Source organism: Tupaia chinensis, unplaced genomic scaffold (assembly GCF_000334495.1).
Source record: "Tupaia chinensis unplaced genomic scaffold, TupChi_1.0 Scaffold000018_1, whole genome shotgun sequence".
Lineage (NCBI taxonomy): Eukaryota > Metazoa > Chordata > Mammalia > Scandentia > Tupaiidae > Tupaia > Tupaia belangeri.
The window spans coordinates 259,080-275,326 of record NW_006159448.1 but is presented as its reverse complement, the minus strand read 5'-3'; the positions used below and the strand labels follow the sequence as shown (position 1 = coordinate 275,326).

The 16,247-nt window shown below is 41.1% G+C and overlaps 1 protein-coding gene across 1 annotated transcript in view; it reads right to left on the bottom strand.

Annotated features, from left to right (window-relative positions):
- The window catches only part of PTH2R (parathyroid hormone 2 receptor), a 135,708-nt gene extending 135,078 nt beyond the window's left edge, over positions 1-630 (bottom strand). Inside the window, exon 1 of the mRNA XM_006140066.3 lies at positions 53-630. Within this exon, the coding sequence (XP_006140128.1) occupies positions 53-127 (75 nt within the window). The 5' untranslated portion in view covers positions 128-630. The remainder of the gene's footprint in view (positions 1-52) is intronic.
- Positions 631-16,247: the final 15,617 nt, after the last annotated feature.

Sequence of the window (16,247 nt, the reverse complement as noted above, 5' to 3'; positions counted from 1 at the left end):
CCGAGCCCGCCGGAGGCTCGGGGAAGCGGGTGTCCCCGCGCACCGCGCTTACCTGGGCTCTGGCGAGGAGACAGCTGCCGAGCATCAGCCACCCCCAGGCGTGGGGCGGCGCACTCAGCATGGCCATGCCCGGAACCGTCGGAGCCAGCAGAGACCTCTTCACCGAGCCCAGGAGAAGCGCCCAGACTCGCCAACCTGCTGGCGCGGGGCAAACTCGTGGCCTGGGAGGACGCGCTGGGGGGCGGCGGAACCTGGGGCCGGTGACCCAGGGTGCCGGGGTCTGACCGCCCGCCCGCTCTTCTCGGGACTCAGGTCCTGCGGCGCGGCGCGTTGGTTCGGGGTTGGTCTGGTCTTTCAGGGAGAGCGGCTGGAGTACCGGGCGTAAATCGCAGCCCCGTGGGCGGAGGGGGCGGCAGGAAGGGGGCGGCCCCGCGCCCTGCGGATCCGAGCTGGGCCCGCGCGGCTGCAGGCGCGGCGAGGAGGTGCTCCCGCTTCTCCTCCGAAGCACGCGGTCCCGCAGCCCAGGGGGTGGGAAATCAAACGATCCAAAGGCGCTGTTGCCACTCAGACCCGCACCTTCTGTGCGTCCCTCCACTCCGACCTGGGTTCCAGCGCCGTCTCTAGGGGTGCCCTGGGTCCTGGCAAGTGATTTGAGTTCCTGTCCTGCCCTGACGCGCTCGAACCTCACCTACGGAGACAGGGGGCGGTGAGGTCGGACGGACAGCCTCTATAGCCTTCTAAAGTTCTCTGATTCACTTTCTCCTGACCATTCTAATAATAATGTGTGTGTGTGTGTGTGTTAGAATGGATGGGTAGGTGGACGGATGGGTAGATAGACAGCGATGGATGATAGAGATGGAGACATACGTATTTCTGGGTCAAATTTCTTTTTATGGCGTTCTGAGTTTGGGATCCAGGCATTAAAGAAAGTTAATATTCTTTAACACTTTTGTGGGAAAGGAGGAGTGGTTATAAACACCATTTGGGACAAAGTAATGTTCTTATATTTTTTCTTAGGGTCATAGTCATCAAGATGCCGGAGACCTTACTTTACAGACTGAGCCTCCCAGGGTCTGATACAGTTGGGAAGGAATGACTCCCACAGATGGAGCACAATTCTCTCAATTCTCTCTTGAAAATGATCTGAGATTTCTCACAAACCAGCTTACCTGCAGGTCGATTGCTGGCCAGCTCTAAAACAGAAAGGAAGGGCTTTTATTTCTACTTCTACATGTCTGAAAAGTTCGCTCTCATCTCTATTTTATTGGCATTGCTTATGTACAGAATCCATATTACGTAATATACACACACAGTCACCAGCCTGCAAAATCACTAGGTGAAGTTCACATTCCACCAAAGATTTGTTTTTTTGTTTTGTGTTTGGTGGTACTTTTGGTTTTTTTGTTTTGTGTTTTTGTTTTTGTTTTTGTTGTTGTTTTTTTGACAGGATCTCACCATTTGGCATTTATCCTGCTTCAGCCTCCCAGAGTCTGGGACTAGTTATCCACCACAGTATCCAGCCTTTTTTTTGGGGGGTGGGGTGGGGGTTTGAACTCCAGGTCATCTAGCTGGGCTTGTTTTGTTTTTTTAGCTTTTATTTTAGGGGGAGAGGGTGAGCTTTGTTCCAAATTTAACTCTCTAGTCAAGATTATCTAAAATCTTTAGTTTGACCAAAAGTTTTAGAAGTATTTCCTGTGACATTACCCTATTCAAACAAGGAAATAATGCAATGGTAATAATAGCGTTTACTAGTGCTTTATTCCATTCCAGTTACTCTTCTAAGAACTTTGCATTAAATTAGTAATGTTTACATTAACCCCATGGGATGTAGCTATTATTGTGTATTTTCATAAATGAGGAAATAGACACTAGCCATTGGCCCACCTTCCAGATATTCTGTCACCGGAACACTGCTGTTGATCTGTTCTCCTACTGGTGCAAGAATATTAATACAAATTTTGTCACAAAATTGGGAATGCTTTTTCACACAGTTTTTCTTTTCACTTTCCAAATGTTGAAAATAATTTTCCGTGCTTTACAGCAGGGAATCTGAGCCCTGAGCACAGCCCCTCCTCCCCCCAGGACACATGGCAACGTCTGAGAACATTTTTGCTGTGGCTCACTACGTGCTGCTGTTTTGTAGTGGGTAGAAACCAGGGATTCTGCTCAACATCCTCACAGAACACTCCTTGAAATAAAGAAATATCATTAGTATCAAGGATGAGAAACCTTAAATTACAGCAAATAGGGTACCAAAGTCTCTTAGCTGTTTATTTGTTAACTTTAGAGAGATTTTTGCTATAGGGCCTATGGACTCACTGGAGACCCAGAGAGAGACAGAGAAACAGAAAGTGAGAAATCACCTCACTGGGGGGCGAAGGCCACACTGCAATCACTTCTCCTCCCTTAGGCATGCATACACAGCCACCTGGTGTGAGTTTTAAGCACCAGGTCTGGGACTTAAATGTGGGAATCCAGTGACATAACCATTACACCATCCACTGGTCCCTCTTAGCTGTTTATTAACTAAACATTCGAAAAATAAGAGAGTCCTCCACACTGGAACTTACCTTCAATTTTTGTAAACTCACACATACAAACAGGTGTAAATCCACAACTCTAGACCGAAAACATTCAAAACCTCACTGATATTAAACTGTGGGAAATGAAAAATGTTAAGTTCTTTTTTTGAAAAATGCATAAGCCCCTGTGGTTAGTTTAGATGTAACTTGATTGGGGTAAGCGTAGATTTGGTGCGCCCGAATAGCTGGTAATGCATCATTTCCGAGTGTCTGTGAGGGTGTATCTGGAAGAGGCTGTGTTTGAATGAGGCAACCGAGAGGGGACAATCTGCTCTCATTCAATGTATGCAAGCACTGTCCTGCCGGTTGAGGACCTGAGTTGAACAGAAGCAGAGCTCTCTCCTGGAGCTGGAACACCCATCTTCGCCTGCTCTCAGACACAGAGCTCTAGACTCTTAGGCCTTTGGACTCCGACTGGGTTACCAACAGCTTTCCTGATGATCCCCCTGCAGATGGTAGATCGTGGGACTTCTTGGCCTCAGTAATCACAGGCACCAGTTCCCATAATAAATTCCCTCTTACTTAGCTATCTAGATATACCCTATCTGGTTCTGTGTCTCTGGAGAGCTCTGACTAATACACTGCGATATTATTAGGGTATTTGTGACTCTCGCCATAAACTATATAATCGCTTATATGATGGGTATATTTGGAATAATTCATTAACATTATTTTAAAATTTTATTTATTATGTTCATTATTATTTAATTCACCAGAGAGAAACAGAGAGAGAGAGGGAAAGTAAGACAGCAAGCCGCTGGGTCTGGGAATCCATGATTAAGGGAAACCCTAACCACTACATCTGCTGGCCCCTGGTTTACATTATTTGCAAACATAACTTTATAAAAATAAATAAATAAACTTTGGCCTAGCTGTGCTGGCATAGTCGGTAGACTGTCACTCGCTGCACATTAGTGAGGTCACGTGAAGGGCCCAGATTTGGATCCCAAGGTGACATTAGGCATGTCCAAGCATCCTTGATTCTGGCTGGCTGCAAGTCTGAGGTGAGGAATGTGGTGTGGTGAGACCCTATCAAGGGTTCTCTCTCTCGTCTCTCACAAGAAATAAAATAAAACTTTTTATGCAAAGTTGATGGAATCACACACCAAAACTCTACACATGACATCTTGCCTACCCTTATAATGAGTGAAAGGTGGATGGCAAGCTGGATCATTCCCATTTACCTGTAAAAAACAGGATCTTATGATAATTTTGTGTGTGAGAGAGAGATTTTTGCTATAGTGCACCTGAGCTCACTCGAGAGGAGACAGAGAGACAGAAAGCTTGAAATCACCCCCCGGGGAGGATGATCACACGGCAATCCCTTCTCCATTCTTCTCTCGGGATCTTGGGCACACATGCACATGCACCCAGCATGAGTTTTATATATATATATATTTTTTTTTCGCCGCAATCCACGCACGCACACGCACCCGGCGTGAGTTTTAAGCCACCGGGTCCGGGACGCGAACCACGGTCGACTACGTGGGAGTCCAGCGACATAGCCATTACGCTAACTGCTGGTTCCCCACCCAGCATGAGTTTTAAGTCACCAGGTGCAGGACTTGAAACGCTGTCAACTATGTGGGAGTCCAGCAATGTAACCATTACGCCACCTGCTGGTCTCTTTTACAATACTTTTAGGACTGGATCCTGAGCAAGGTGCAGTCCCATGCAAAGTATCTGGTTTTTCCTGCCAAAGTTTCATTTTGTTTACTGCTACTGCTTCTGTATTTGTTATTTGTTTTTTGTTTGTTTGTTTGTTTGTCTTTTACAGGCATATGTCCCATACTGACCAGCTGCACCAGAGTCAGCTGGCATGCCTGTTGAAATACACGTTCCTGGGCTGTACCTTGGACTCGCTGGATCATCGTGACAATGATTCTTGACCACCTATTGTGGTAGGCAGTTAGTTAGCCATGAGCGGGCAGCCCTAAGAGAAAAGCGAAAGGCTCACCTAGCCCCAGGCACCAGGAAGGCGAGGCAGTTTCCCATCTTCCTTCCTTGGGGCCTGACGGAAGCACACAGAGATGATTCGTAGATTTTTCTCTTTTCAAAAAGATCCAAGAAAGCATTTTGGTAAACACCCTAATCCCCAAGTAAGCATTTTGGTCAACACCCTAATTCCCACTAGGTCAACGCCCTAATTCTCATTAGGACAATAAATTAATTAGGCAGTCTGATTAAACAACCTGGCTCACACTGGGCATGCGCAATAAGGTAATCACATTCCCCATTCCTTACCTGTGAGAAAAGTGCGCAAGAGCAGAAGAAAATGCGAGAATTCAGATTCAAACTAAGGACATAGGTAGTACGACAGACCTCCCACCAATAAATATTCATGATCACTTCTAGTAATAAAAGTAACACTTAACCAGTATCAAGCACAGTTGCCACCTGGCAATCTGCCCACCCAAGAGCCTTTTGGGTGTACTTTGCTTTCTTTCTTATTAAATCTTCTTTTCTACCTACTTCATTTGTGGTTGCGGTTTCATTTTGAGCCTAGGGACAGATCTCTAATTTTAGTGATCTGGACCCAAAGAACCAAGGATTTCACAGGGCAGCTTGACACTCTCCCATCCATTAACATTTTTGGCGCCATGTAAATCATTGAACACCGTCTTAAAATAAACTTTAACTTGAATTTTTGTTTAAAATATATGCTCGGATTTAAGCCTTATTGTGAATGTTTACAAATTAGATCTATTTATAGTTTCAATGAAGCATTTCCCTACCCTCTGGCATTTGTTGATATTATTTTTCAGAATTTTGCCAATGTGGGAACCAGCAGTTAGCATAATGGCTGTGTCGCTGGACTCCCACGTAGTCGACCATGGTTTGAGTCCTGAACCCGGTGGTTTAAAACTCACACTAGGCGCATGTGCATGCGTGCCCAAGGTCCCGAGAGGAGAATGGAGGAGAAGGGATTATGGTGTGGCCCACCTCCCTGGGAAGTGATTTCTTGCTTTCTGTCTCTCTGTCTCTCTCTGTCTGGCGAGCGCACGTGCCCTCTCAAAGAAAAAAAAATAAAGAATTTTGCCAATGTAACAGAGATGACATCTCCTTATTGTTCTAATTTTAATTGTCAGTTTGTCAATAAGGTTAACTATTTTATACTCTGACCAGCTAAATGTATCACTTCTTTTTAAAGTCTCCCTTTTGGGACCAGCAGGTAGGGCAGTGGTTAAAGTTCTGGACTCCCACATGGCCGACCACAGTCTGAGTCCCACACCTGATAACTTGTTTCCTCACTTTCCTTCTCACTCTCTCTCCTTCTATCTCTCTCTGATCAAATTAGAAAAATAATGATGAATAAAATTAAATTAAATAGCTCTCTCTGATCAAATTAGAAAAATAATAATGATGAATAAAATTAAATTAAATACATATTTTAAACATCTTCCTTTCTTACCCGTTTAAGGAAGCAATGAAGTAGCATGTGCTCTAAAACTGAATAGCCTGAGCTGGAATTCTGGCTTTGCCCCTTCTGGCTGTGTGACTCCGGGCATGCTAATAATGGCCCCTCCTTGCCTTAATCTCCTTTATTGTAAAACGGGGCAAATTACAGAACTTCCCCTGTGGATGCTATCACAAAACATCAGACTGGGTGGCTTAAAAACAGCAGAAAATTTTAAAACCACCTGCTGGCCTAATGATTAAAGCTCTGGACTCCCACATGGCTGATCACGGTTCAAGTCCCAAGATCCACAGCTTGAGAATCATACCAGGTGGGCATGTGTGTGCATGCCCAAAATCCCAAGAGGAAAATGGAGGAAAAGGGAATCACTTTTTGGGGGGTGATTTCTCACTTCCCCTCTCTCTGTTTCTCTCTGTCCCACTCTGGTGAGCACATAGCACATGTACCCTATGACAAAATCCTAAAAAAAAGGAAATTTATTTCTTGTGTTTCTGGAGGCTGGGAAGTCCAAGATCAAGAGGATGGCAGGTTTGGTGTCTGGTGAGGCAAAGGCTCACTTCCACAAAGGCCCCTGCTGCCTCCCCACTGTAATCTCACATGGCACAAGGAGTAACGGGTCTCTCGAGGTTTCCTTTAAAAAGGCTCTAATCCCATTCTCGGGAACCAGCAGTTAGCGTAATGGCTATGTCGCTGGACTCCCACGTAGTCGACCGCGGTTCGCGTCCCGGACCTGGTGGCTTAAAACTCACGCCGGGCGCGTGTGCGTGCGTGCCCAAGATCCCGGGAGGAGAATGGAGGAGAAGGGATTGCGGCGTGACCATCCCCCCTGGGGAGTGATTTCTCGCTTTCTGTCTCTATGTCTCTCTCTGTCTGTCTGGTGAGCGCATGCGCCCTATAGTGAAATAAAAAAATAAAAATAAAAAAATAAAATAAAAACTCTCAAAAAGGCTCTAATCCCATTCTCAAGGAACCTAATTACTTCCTAAAGACGCCATCTCCTTATGCTATCATTTTGGGACTAGGATTTCAACATATGAATTTTAAGAAGACATAAACATTTAGTCTACTGTACTCCCTCAAATGTTTCTTGGAAAAATTAAATGAGTTAACAAATATAAAGTACTTAAAATAATATCTGCTCCAGGGGAAATGCTCATTAAGTGTTAGCTATTATGATTAGTGTTGTATGATAATAAACATGACAATGATAAGATTGTGGCTGGTGAGTGGGAAAAGAACTGTGGTGAGTTTGAATGTGTCCTATTTATGCAGAAATGTATTATGTTAGGCCCCACTAAGGGTGCTTTCTTCCCTTCCCTCTGTCTCTGTCTCTCTCGTGAGCATCTATGATCTCTGGCAATTAAAAATTATAGACTGAAATGTTTTGCTAACTTTATGCTTGGCCTAGCTGTTAATGTCTTAAACTTAAAAAAGTTTTTAAAACTTTTTATCTAAATCTTTCAGTATTTTCTTTTTGTTTATAGTTTCTGTCTTAGCTTTTGTGCCAAGAAAGAACTTACATACTAAAAATTAGAATATCTTTTTCATGAGATCTTTTTTCTAGTTCTCTTTTAGTTTTTTTTTTAAAAAGATGTATATGTAACATTTTAAAGTATCCACTTTTTGTGATAGTTTCATAATTTCCCCAAGTATCTGATCAGTTAATACAGCATCATCTTTTTAATATGGAAGATATTTAAAAGGGCTGTGGAGGATGAATGTTTATTAATACCTGTAAAATCACAATTCTAGCTCCCTAGACAGCTGCTTGGATAGGAGAAATTTAGAAATTAAAGCAGGTTTTGCAACTGACTTAATAGAGCACCTCTCTGTTTTACCCAGGGTGGAAACTCGTTCATCAAACCCAAATGTCAAAGATCCCTATCAAATAGTGATGTTTTCCTGAGTGCCTAACAAATAGATTTGGAATGCTGTGAGAAATTACAGTTTCCAAAGCTCAACCCTGAGGGCATTCTGGCCAGAACGCAGGAAGGAGGCAGATAAGGAGGTAGGACATTAAGTACAGACACTGGTCAGAGTACATCAGAATGGAAAACGTGCTCCATCACTGAAGGCTTCTAGCTCGACTCTACGCTGATGTCAATGGCTCATATGGAAGTTGCCTTCTCATTGTGTAACTTGGGAAGGTTGTTGTAAATAATAACTCACCTCTCGACATTAGGATGAGAATTGAAATTGTGACATGTTGAAGAATTACACGAATGACACTAAGCTTTATATTTACGTAATACTTTCTATGTACCATCATAATCTATTTTCATTATTAAAATGTAAAGCCGATTATAAAAACACTCTCTAATTAATTCATAGCTTAATAAAAATAATGAAAAGTGAAGCAATAGCAAATCTTAACCATTTCCAACTGAGAATTAAAGAATAAAACTAATAAACTCAGGGCCCACCTTAGTGAGGATAAAGCCTAATGAAAACCAAGAAGGTGAATATTTAATGTTTTGCATCATGCCATTTCCTCTCTTTTAAGTCTACATTTGCCCTAACTAATCAAATAATCAATGTTTTACCTTTCTTTTTTGAATAATTCATTGAGAAGTTTCTCCCCAATAGCTAACAGCCCCAACTCCGCTTGCCTTCCCAAGACGTGACATTCTCCTGCCCTCTGTTCTCTCTTTACACTCTCTATCTGTAATGTATTAAAACGTGTCCCCAAAATTCTTCAGTGCACCCTTGTCACTGAGAGGTGGAAGTGTATGTCTCCTTGTGATTCTGGGCTGCTGCTTGACCTATAGAATACCGTGGACATTAACCCTGACCCTAGGAAACTGGCAGTTTCCACATCTAGGCTCTTGAATTCACCTTTATTCTGAAAATTTAGCCACCATTCTGTGAAGAAGTTTAAGAAGTCCATAGAGGTGCTGAGGGGAGACAACCGGGAATCTCAGTTGCCATCGCTAACTGATATTCCCGGCAACAGCCAGTGCCAAGTTATCAGCCATATAGGTGAGCCATGTTTGAAATGGATTCTCTAGCCTCAGTTAAGCTGCCTGAGCTGATGCCAAGTGAAGTAGAGATGAACTCTGTCTAAACTAGAGATTCTTTTTCTTTTTTAAAAAGAATTATTTTAGTTTTTCACTTTTATTTATTTAATTTAATTTGACCAGAAAAGGAAAGAGAGAGTGAGAAAGCAAGCCGCCAGGTCCGGGACTTGAATCATGGTCAGCCATGTGGGATTCCAGTGCCCTTAACCACAATGCCACCTGCCAGCCCCTAAACTAGAGATTTCTAAGCTAAATTAGTGGCTGTACATATTTTAAGTCATTATGTTTTGGGGTAGCATGTTTCACAGCAGCAATAACCAATACTATTCCACCATCAGATTCCTATTTCTTCAGTGTGAGAGTGTCTTGTAGCTGCTAGTATAGGAGGTGAGAGCAGTTTGGTTCCATTAATTGTTAGATAACTTGTCACCTGGATTCTAGTCTGTCCAGATGGACAACTGGATAGGTGTGCCCTTCTGCCTTTATAACTCCATTTTGTCTCTCCAAAATCATTTGACTTTCTCTGAGTTGACACATTCATGTCAAGAATTTCTGAGAGCCAGGACCAGCAGTTAGCGTAATGGTTATGTCGCTGGACTCCCATGTAGTCGACTGTGGTTCATGTTCCGGATCTGGCAGCTTAAAACTCACGCCGGGTGCGTGTGCGTGTGTGCCTAAGATCCCGAGAGGAGAATGGAGGAGAAGGGATTGTGGCGTAGCCATCCCCCCTCGGGGGTGATTTCTCACTTTCTGTCCCTCTGTCTCTCTCTCTGTCTGTCTGGTGAGCTCACGTGCCCTATAGTAAAAACCTCTCAAAATGAAAACAAACAAGCAAGCAAACAAAAACCACTCTGGGTGCCTATGAGTGGTACCCAAGATTCCCAGAGGAGAACTGAGGAGGGACTGTAGTGTGGCCTGTCTCCCCTAAGTGCATGCACCTGTAGTGAGAAAAAAAAAAAAAGAGTATAGATATTAGGAGAACTGGAGGGAAATAGAGATGTTAACAGTAGTTACCTGTTGATGGTGAAATCATGGCTTTTTCTTACTGTAGTCTTCATGTTTTACAAAACTGTGCTTTAGAAATTTTAAAAACTGTTCTTAGCAACTATATGTTGAACTCATGCTGGCCCAATTTGCAAAGCATTTAGATGAAATTAAGTTATTGCCTGTTTTTTCCATGTATGAAATAATTTTCCTCGAAATAAACCAATGAGATCTGCATAAAAAAGCTACCAATAATATAGCAACCTACTACCAAAATAACCACTAATATCATTTATCCTGAGCCATCTCCCAGTGGTCTGGATAATGCTGCTAATTTTACTAGGCTCTTAGGTTAAGCTAGACATCTAAAAAAAGATGTTTTAATAAGAAATTCTGTGAACTCTGCTACTCCTGGAGATAAAAGACTGCGCCATTGAAGAATAAGTAGACCTGTCCTTTCACTGTAGGTAGTCCCAAACAAAGGAACTGATGACTCATTTCATGACTGGGCAGAGTTTGGGTGGGTATAACAACATACAACAAAAACAAGAGTCCACTAAAGTCAGTTCTACCACTTATATTTTGAAAAATTGGAACATTACTACTTAGAATTAATTTTTTTTCAATAAGCAAAAACCCTACAAGCCTTTGGAGATATAACTACTACAAAAACAATGCAATATTTATCTGAGTAAGCTATAGACTGCGGAATTGTCTAGGAAAGCGAGATAGGTCAAATAGCTAAAGGAAGTCGCCTGGGTTTGAGGATTTTCTAGATGATAAAACTGGAGATCTACTGAAATCAAGTTTTATTAATAAAACTATAAGGTTATTAATGAAGGCCTAAAGCTCCCAAAATAGTGTGTGTGTGTATGTGTGTGTGTGTGTGTGTGTGTGTGTGTGTATAGGCATCTTCAAAATGTTCATGAAAAAATACATATTACTAAAAAAATTTGCAAGGATTTTTAAACGTTCTTGCCCCTAAATAAGCTCATACTCTAATTACATTTTCCATTATTGTTTTAAAATCCTCTCATACATATTTTAAAATGGAAGCAAGGCCAGCAGGTGCTGTAGTGGTTAAGGCACTGGACTCCCACATGGCTGCTCATGGTTCAAGTCCTGGATCCAGTGGCTTGACCCACGTCAAGCGTGTGTGGTGTGTGTGTGTGTGTGTGTGTGTGTGTGTGTGTGTGTGCTCGAAATCCTGGCAGGAGAATGGAGGAGAAGGGATTGTGTCATGGCCATCTTCCCCAGGGGAAGTGAGGAGAGGGGATGGTGGTGGTGATGATTTCTTTCTGTCTCTCTAGCAAGCACATGCACCCTATAGCAAAATCTCTCAAATAAATAAATAAATAAATAAATAAATAAATAAATAAATAAATAACAACTGGAAGGATATTAACATAGAGGTTTATAGCATCACTTTATAGGATGGGAAGGAAAGACTGAACAGTAGTCTACTTTTCCCTATCTGGTAGAGAAGCAAAACCTCAAATAAATTTCTCTGTAAGCATGCTATATTGGCTATCCCCAAGGGACAATCCTCAAAGTTCATCTTCCGGAAGCTAGCCAAGGGCCAGTCCAGAAGACAGACTTTTCTTGGGACTGTGCAGGGATTGAGCAACTCAGATCTGTATACATGCCAACGATATTTCCTAGTAAATGTACTGATGATACTCATGTGGAATACAAAGATAATGGAAAGGCAGTATCTATAAAATGTTTTTAGAAGGCTACATCTTCACTGTGTAGGTGGTTTATTATAAATAAACAGGATTTACAGATTTATGGGAGGTACGACTTGCAAGGAAAGGGGGAGGGTAATTATGCAAACATCTAATCAATGTGGTGTGAAGAAATGTTCCATAACAAAAATTACTCCGTTTTTTGAATTGATTTTTTTAAGAAAAACCCTTGTCTATTACATGTAAAACCAAAATTTAATCTACTGCATGAGAATAGAGTCACTTTAGAAAGCTATGCCAAAAGGTTTCAGATTTCTCCAGGAAAGGCCTGTTTCATTTGTACCAGGTGTTCGCCTGATCACCTGATCTACTGAATCCTCAGTCAAGTCTGGTGTTGGTTAGAAGTTAATATTTAGACAAGTCTAATTTAATAATTTAAGTACTCAGATTATCACAAAAGACATAGGTAGGTCAGACAACACTTTCCACCTCGAGATTTAAGTTACTGGAGCTAAAAGGTGGCATGGTGGTTAAGGGTGCTGGACTCCCACATGACTGACTACAGTTCAAGTCCCAGAAATGGTAGCTTGAAATCCACACCAACCAAGTGTACGCCTGTGCCCAAAATCCCAAGAGAAAAATGGAGGAGAAGGGATTACAGCACAGCCTGCCACCCTAAGAGGAGGGGGGGTGATTTCTCACTTTCCCTCTCTCTGTCTCTGCCTCTTTCTGATACATGCCCTATGGCAAAAACTTTTTTAAAAAAATTTTTAAATAAATAAATAAATAAAACAAGTTTTAAAGATTTAAATTATTAAATATTTTAGGCAAGTATAAAATGGCACAAAATTCAAGATAGCAAACAAATTAATTGGTAATATAACAACTTTGGGGAAGAGAGAAGTCTCTGTTATAAACAGTTTCAAAATGATGATCTAATTGCATTTCCAAACATCTCCCCATACACACACACACACACACACACACACACACACACACACACACGTATATACATACACACATATGTATGTATATACATACATATATATACACACATACATATGTGTGTGTGTGTGTATATATATATATATATAAAATGGCTCTCTAAATGTGATGCAATGTCCCTAAAAATTTTCCTTTTAAACACGAGAATGTAATTCTCTTTCTTCTCTCCCAGTGAATGCTCTGTAAAACCTGCAGACCCATGCAACTAATTCACTGAGTCACCAGGTCAGGTCACTGGCAATGGCTGGAGCACTGAGAGCAGCTGCTATACGAAGTAAGTGCTCCCAACCAAATACTGCTAACCAACAGTTACCATTAACCCACAGGGAGCTGCTTGGCCCATTTCTTGCATAAGACATATATTTGGCTTTCACGGGCATTCTGGCATTAGATTATTTAAGAGAATGCAAAGGAGTCCTGGGTAAGACATGGACTTCATACTTGGAAAATAAAGTGAACATCACCATTTCACTAAGGATCATGAGTATATGTCTGCTCTGGAGATTAGACTACTTCATTTAGAGAGAAAAAGAAACTAATATTTTTGAATAAAATGCCTACGGTAGCACACTGAGTCTTTTCTGTAATCTGTGTGGTTTTTAAAATTAAGAATCATGGAGCCAGCATGTGGCATGGTGGTTAGAGGTGCTGGAGTCCCACATGGCTGACAGCAGTTCGTGTCATGGACCTGGTGGCTTGTTTTCTCACTTTCCCTCTCTCTCTCTCTTGCTCAAATTTAAAAATAAGAAAATAAATAAAGTTAAATAAAATAATTCTTTAAAAAATAGATTAAGGATCAAGGTCCCAATTAATTAATTTCCTATTGCTTGATTTTATTTGTAGGTTGAATGAATAAATTCCTTTCTAGTAATAAATAACATGTATTATTAATTAGAAAACACGTATTTACTTTCAATGAATATCTTCTGATATGTAGCATTTGACAACTCAGAAAAAGGTCAATACCCTCTCAAAGACTTATTCATAGCTATTCATTTCCAACAAATATTTAGTAAACACTGAAAATGTAACAGATCATTTTTTTAGGCTGTGATATAATAATAATTAAAGAAAAACTATCTTCCTTCAAGGATCTGAAAATTTTGTTTATTAATGGTTTGCGATAAAGCATCAATGTTTGACAATACATTGAATGTAATAAACGGCAGCTTCACATGAAGTATTAGCCCCTTTTGGGTCACAGAAAGCTTAGACTTGGAGAGAAGGTACTACTGGGTTGTCAGGAAAGAGGGAAAGTGAGAGAGCACCTGGCTCCCAATAAGGGGTGACCACACACAATCCCTTCTCCATCTCTCCTTTCAGGATTTTGGGCACCCATACAGATGCAGGAAAGTCATGATGCATTTTTGCATAGAAAAAAAAAAAGTCATGACTTTTCCAACAACTCAACTCTAAAATTAGAGTCTACACATTTACAAAAACCTGACATGAGCTAAATTCCATTTATTGGCTAAAAATTCAAAGATTCATTTAATTATCACTGCTCCAACGCTTCTGTTATCTTTTGGCATTTATGAGAGTTAATAAACTGCCATGGTTTCTACAAATGTAATTAGCAATAATACACAATTGATTGAGTTAATTAAGCATAACAATTGTTAAGAGCTAAAAATAATGAGAAGGAAGAAGCTTAATGAAATTGTGTATAACACCATAGAGTTGTAACACCAGGAAGTGTAGACCATCTCTTTAGAGAGTTTTCCCCAATAGATTGTGTGTGTGTGTGTGTGTGTGTGTGTGTGTGTGTTTAAGTTTGTTAGAGAGCAGGTACACTGGCCAGAGAGAGAGAAAAAAAATGAGAAAGCACCCCACCCCAAATGGGGGATGACCACACACAATCCCTTCTCCATCTCTCCTTTCAGGATTTTGGGCACCCACATACATACAACTGGAGTGTGTTTCAAGCCCCTGGATCCGGGACTTGAACTGCACAGTTGGCCATGTGGAATCCAGCTGTCTTAAGCTGTCCAAGCCCCCGGCTGACCTACTTATTTGCTTTTAACATATTATTCTGTAAAGTATAGTATATTCCCAATGTTCAGAGTAATAAAAATAAATTATTAGAAATTCAGTCTTTTCTTGGGCCAGCAGGTGGCATGGTGGTTAAGGGTGCTGGATTCACACATGACTGACCACAATTTGAGTTACAGACCTGGCCGTTTGCTTTCTCACTCTCTCGTCAAATTAAAATAAATAAATAAATAAATTTAAATAAAAATAATTCTTTTTTGAAAGAGGAAATTTAGTCTTTTCTAATACCTTGAATGTATAATATTAATACCTAAATTTGAATACAGTGAGAATATCTTCACAATATAAATGTCCTATTATTATAAATCATAATCTTTTGATTTTAATGTAAAAAGGGCAAAGATGTTGATGCTAAGACTACTTTATTTAATAATACAACATATTCATAGAAGGCCAGAATAATTTTCCATTGCTTTTCATCTATGCCTTATGGCCCGAGAAGTCTGGGCTACAGAATACTTGCAGCATCTATCTATGAGTACTTATTAAGTACCAGAGCCTGGGTTAGTATTTTCTCCCTTTGGTGTGCGTGCCAGCTAAAATTTGTCTTTGGAGTTCCTAGGGGTAGAATTACAACCAAATATCAGGAGAAGGAAAAGTTCAGGGAAATAGGTAGTGAATTGTTATGTCTCATATCCTAATAGTTTTACTGTAGTCTTTGACAATTTTCTTTTCTATAGGCTATTCTTTATTTTTATTATTTCATTTCTTTTATACATTCAATCACATTATTATTTGTCTTACAAAATGGATATTTTGGGAACCAGCAGTTAGCGTAATGGCTATGTCGCTGGACTCCCACGTAGTCGACCGCGGTTCGCGTCCCGGACCCGGTGGCTTAAAACTCACGCCAGGCACGTGTGCGTACGTGCCCAAGATCCCGAGAGGAGAATGGAGGAGAAGGGATTGCGGCGTGACCATCCCCCCTGGGGGGTGATTTCTCGCTTTCTGTCTCTATGTCTCTCTCTGTCTGTCTGGCGAGCGCACGCGCCCTATAGCGAAAAAACCTCTCCGAAAAAAAAAAAAAAATGGATATTTCAACAGGTAAACATTTCTCCTTAGTACAGTTGATAAAACTACAAAATATCTTCAACATTTCTTTGTGCCATTAATGCTTTGCCTCCCTATTTTTCTTCTAAATGTCCTTCCTCAGACCCTCCCCTTTCACACACACTATATCTGGTATTTACAACTATATTCTGTGTTTCTATATCCTTTAGTCAATTAGTTTCAGTCACAGAGTGCGGACACTTGGTATATATTAAGTGGGCACATACAATGCCTCTCCTTCATAGCCTGGCTTGCTTTGCTCAGCAGTAAATCTTCCATATTCGTCCACTTCCTGTCAAAAGCCAGGGTTCTGTTGTTTTTTATGGCTGAATAGTATTCCGTTGAGTACATGTGCCACAGTTTTTCTATCCATTCATCTGTTCATGGGCATTTGGGTTGTTTCCATGACTTAGCAATTGCTGCAATAAACATCGATGTGCAAGCACTTTTC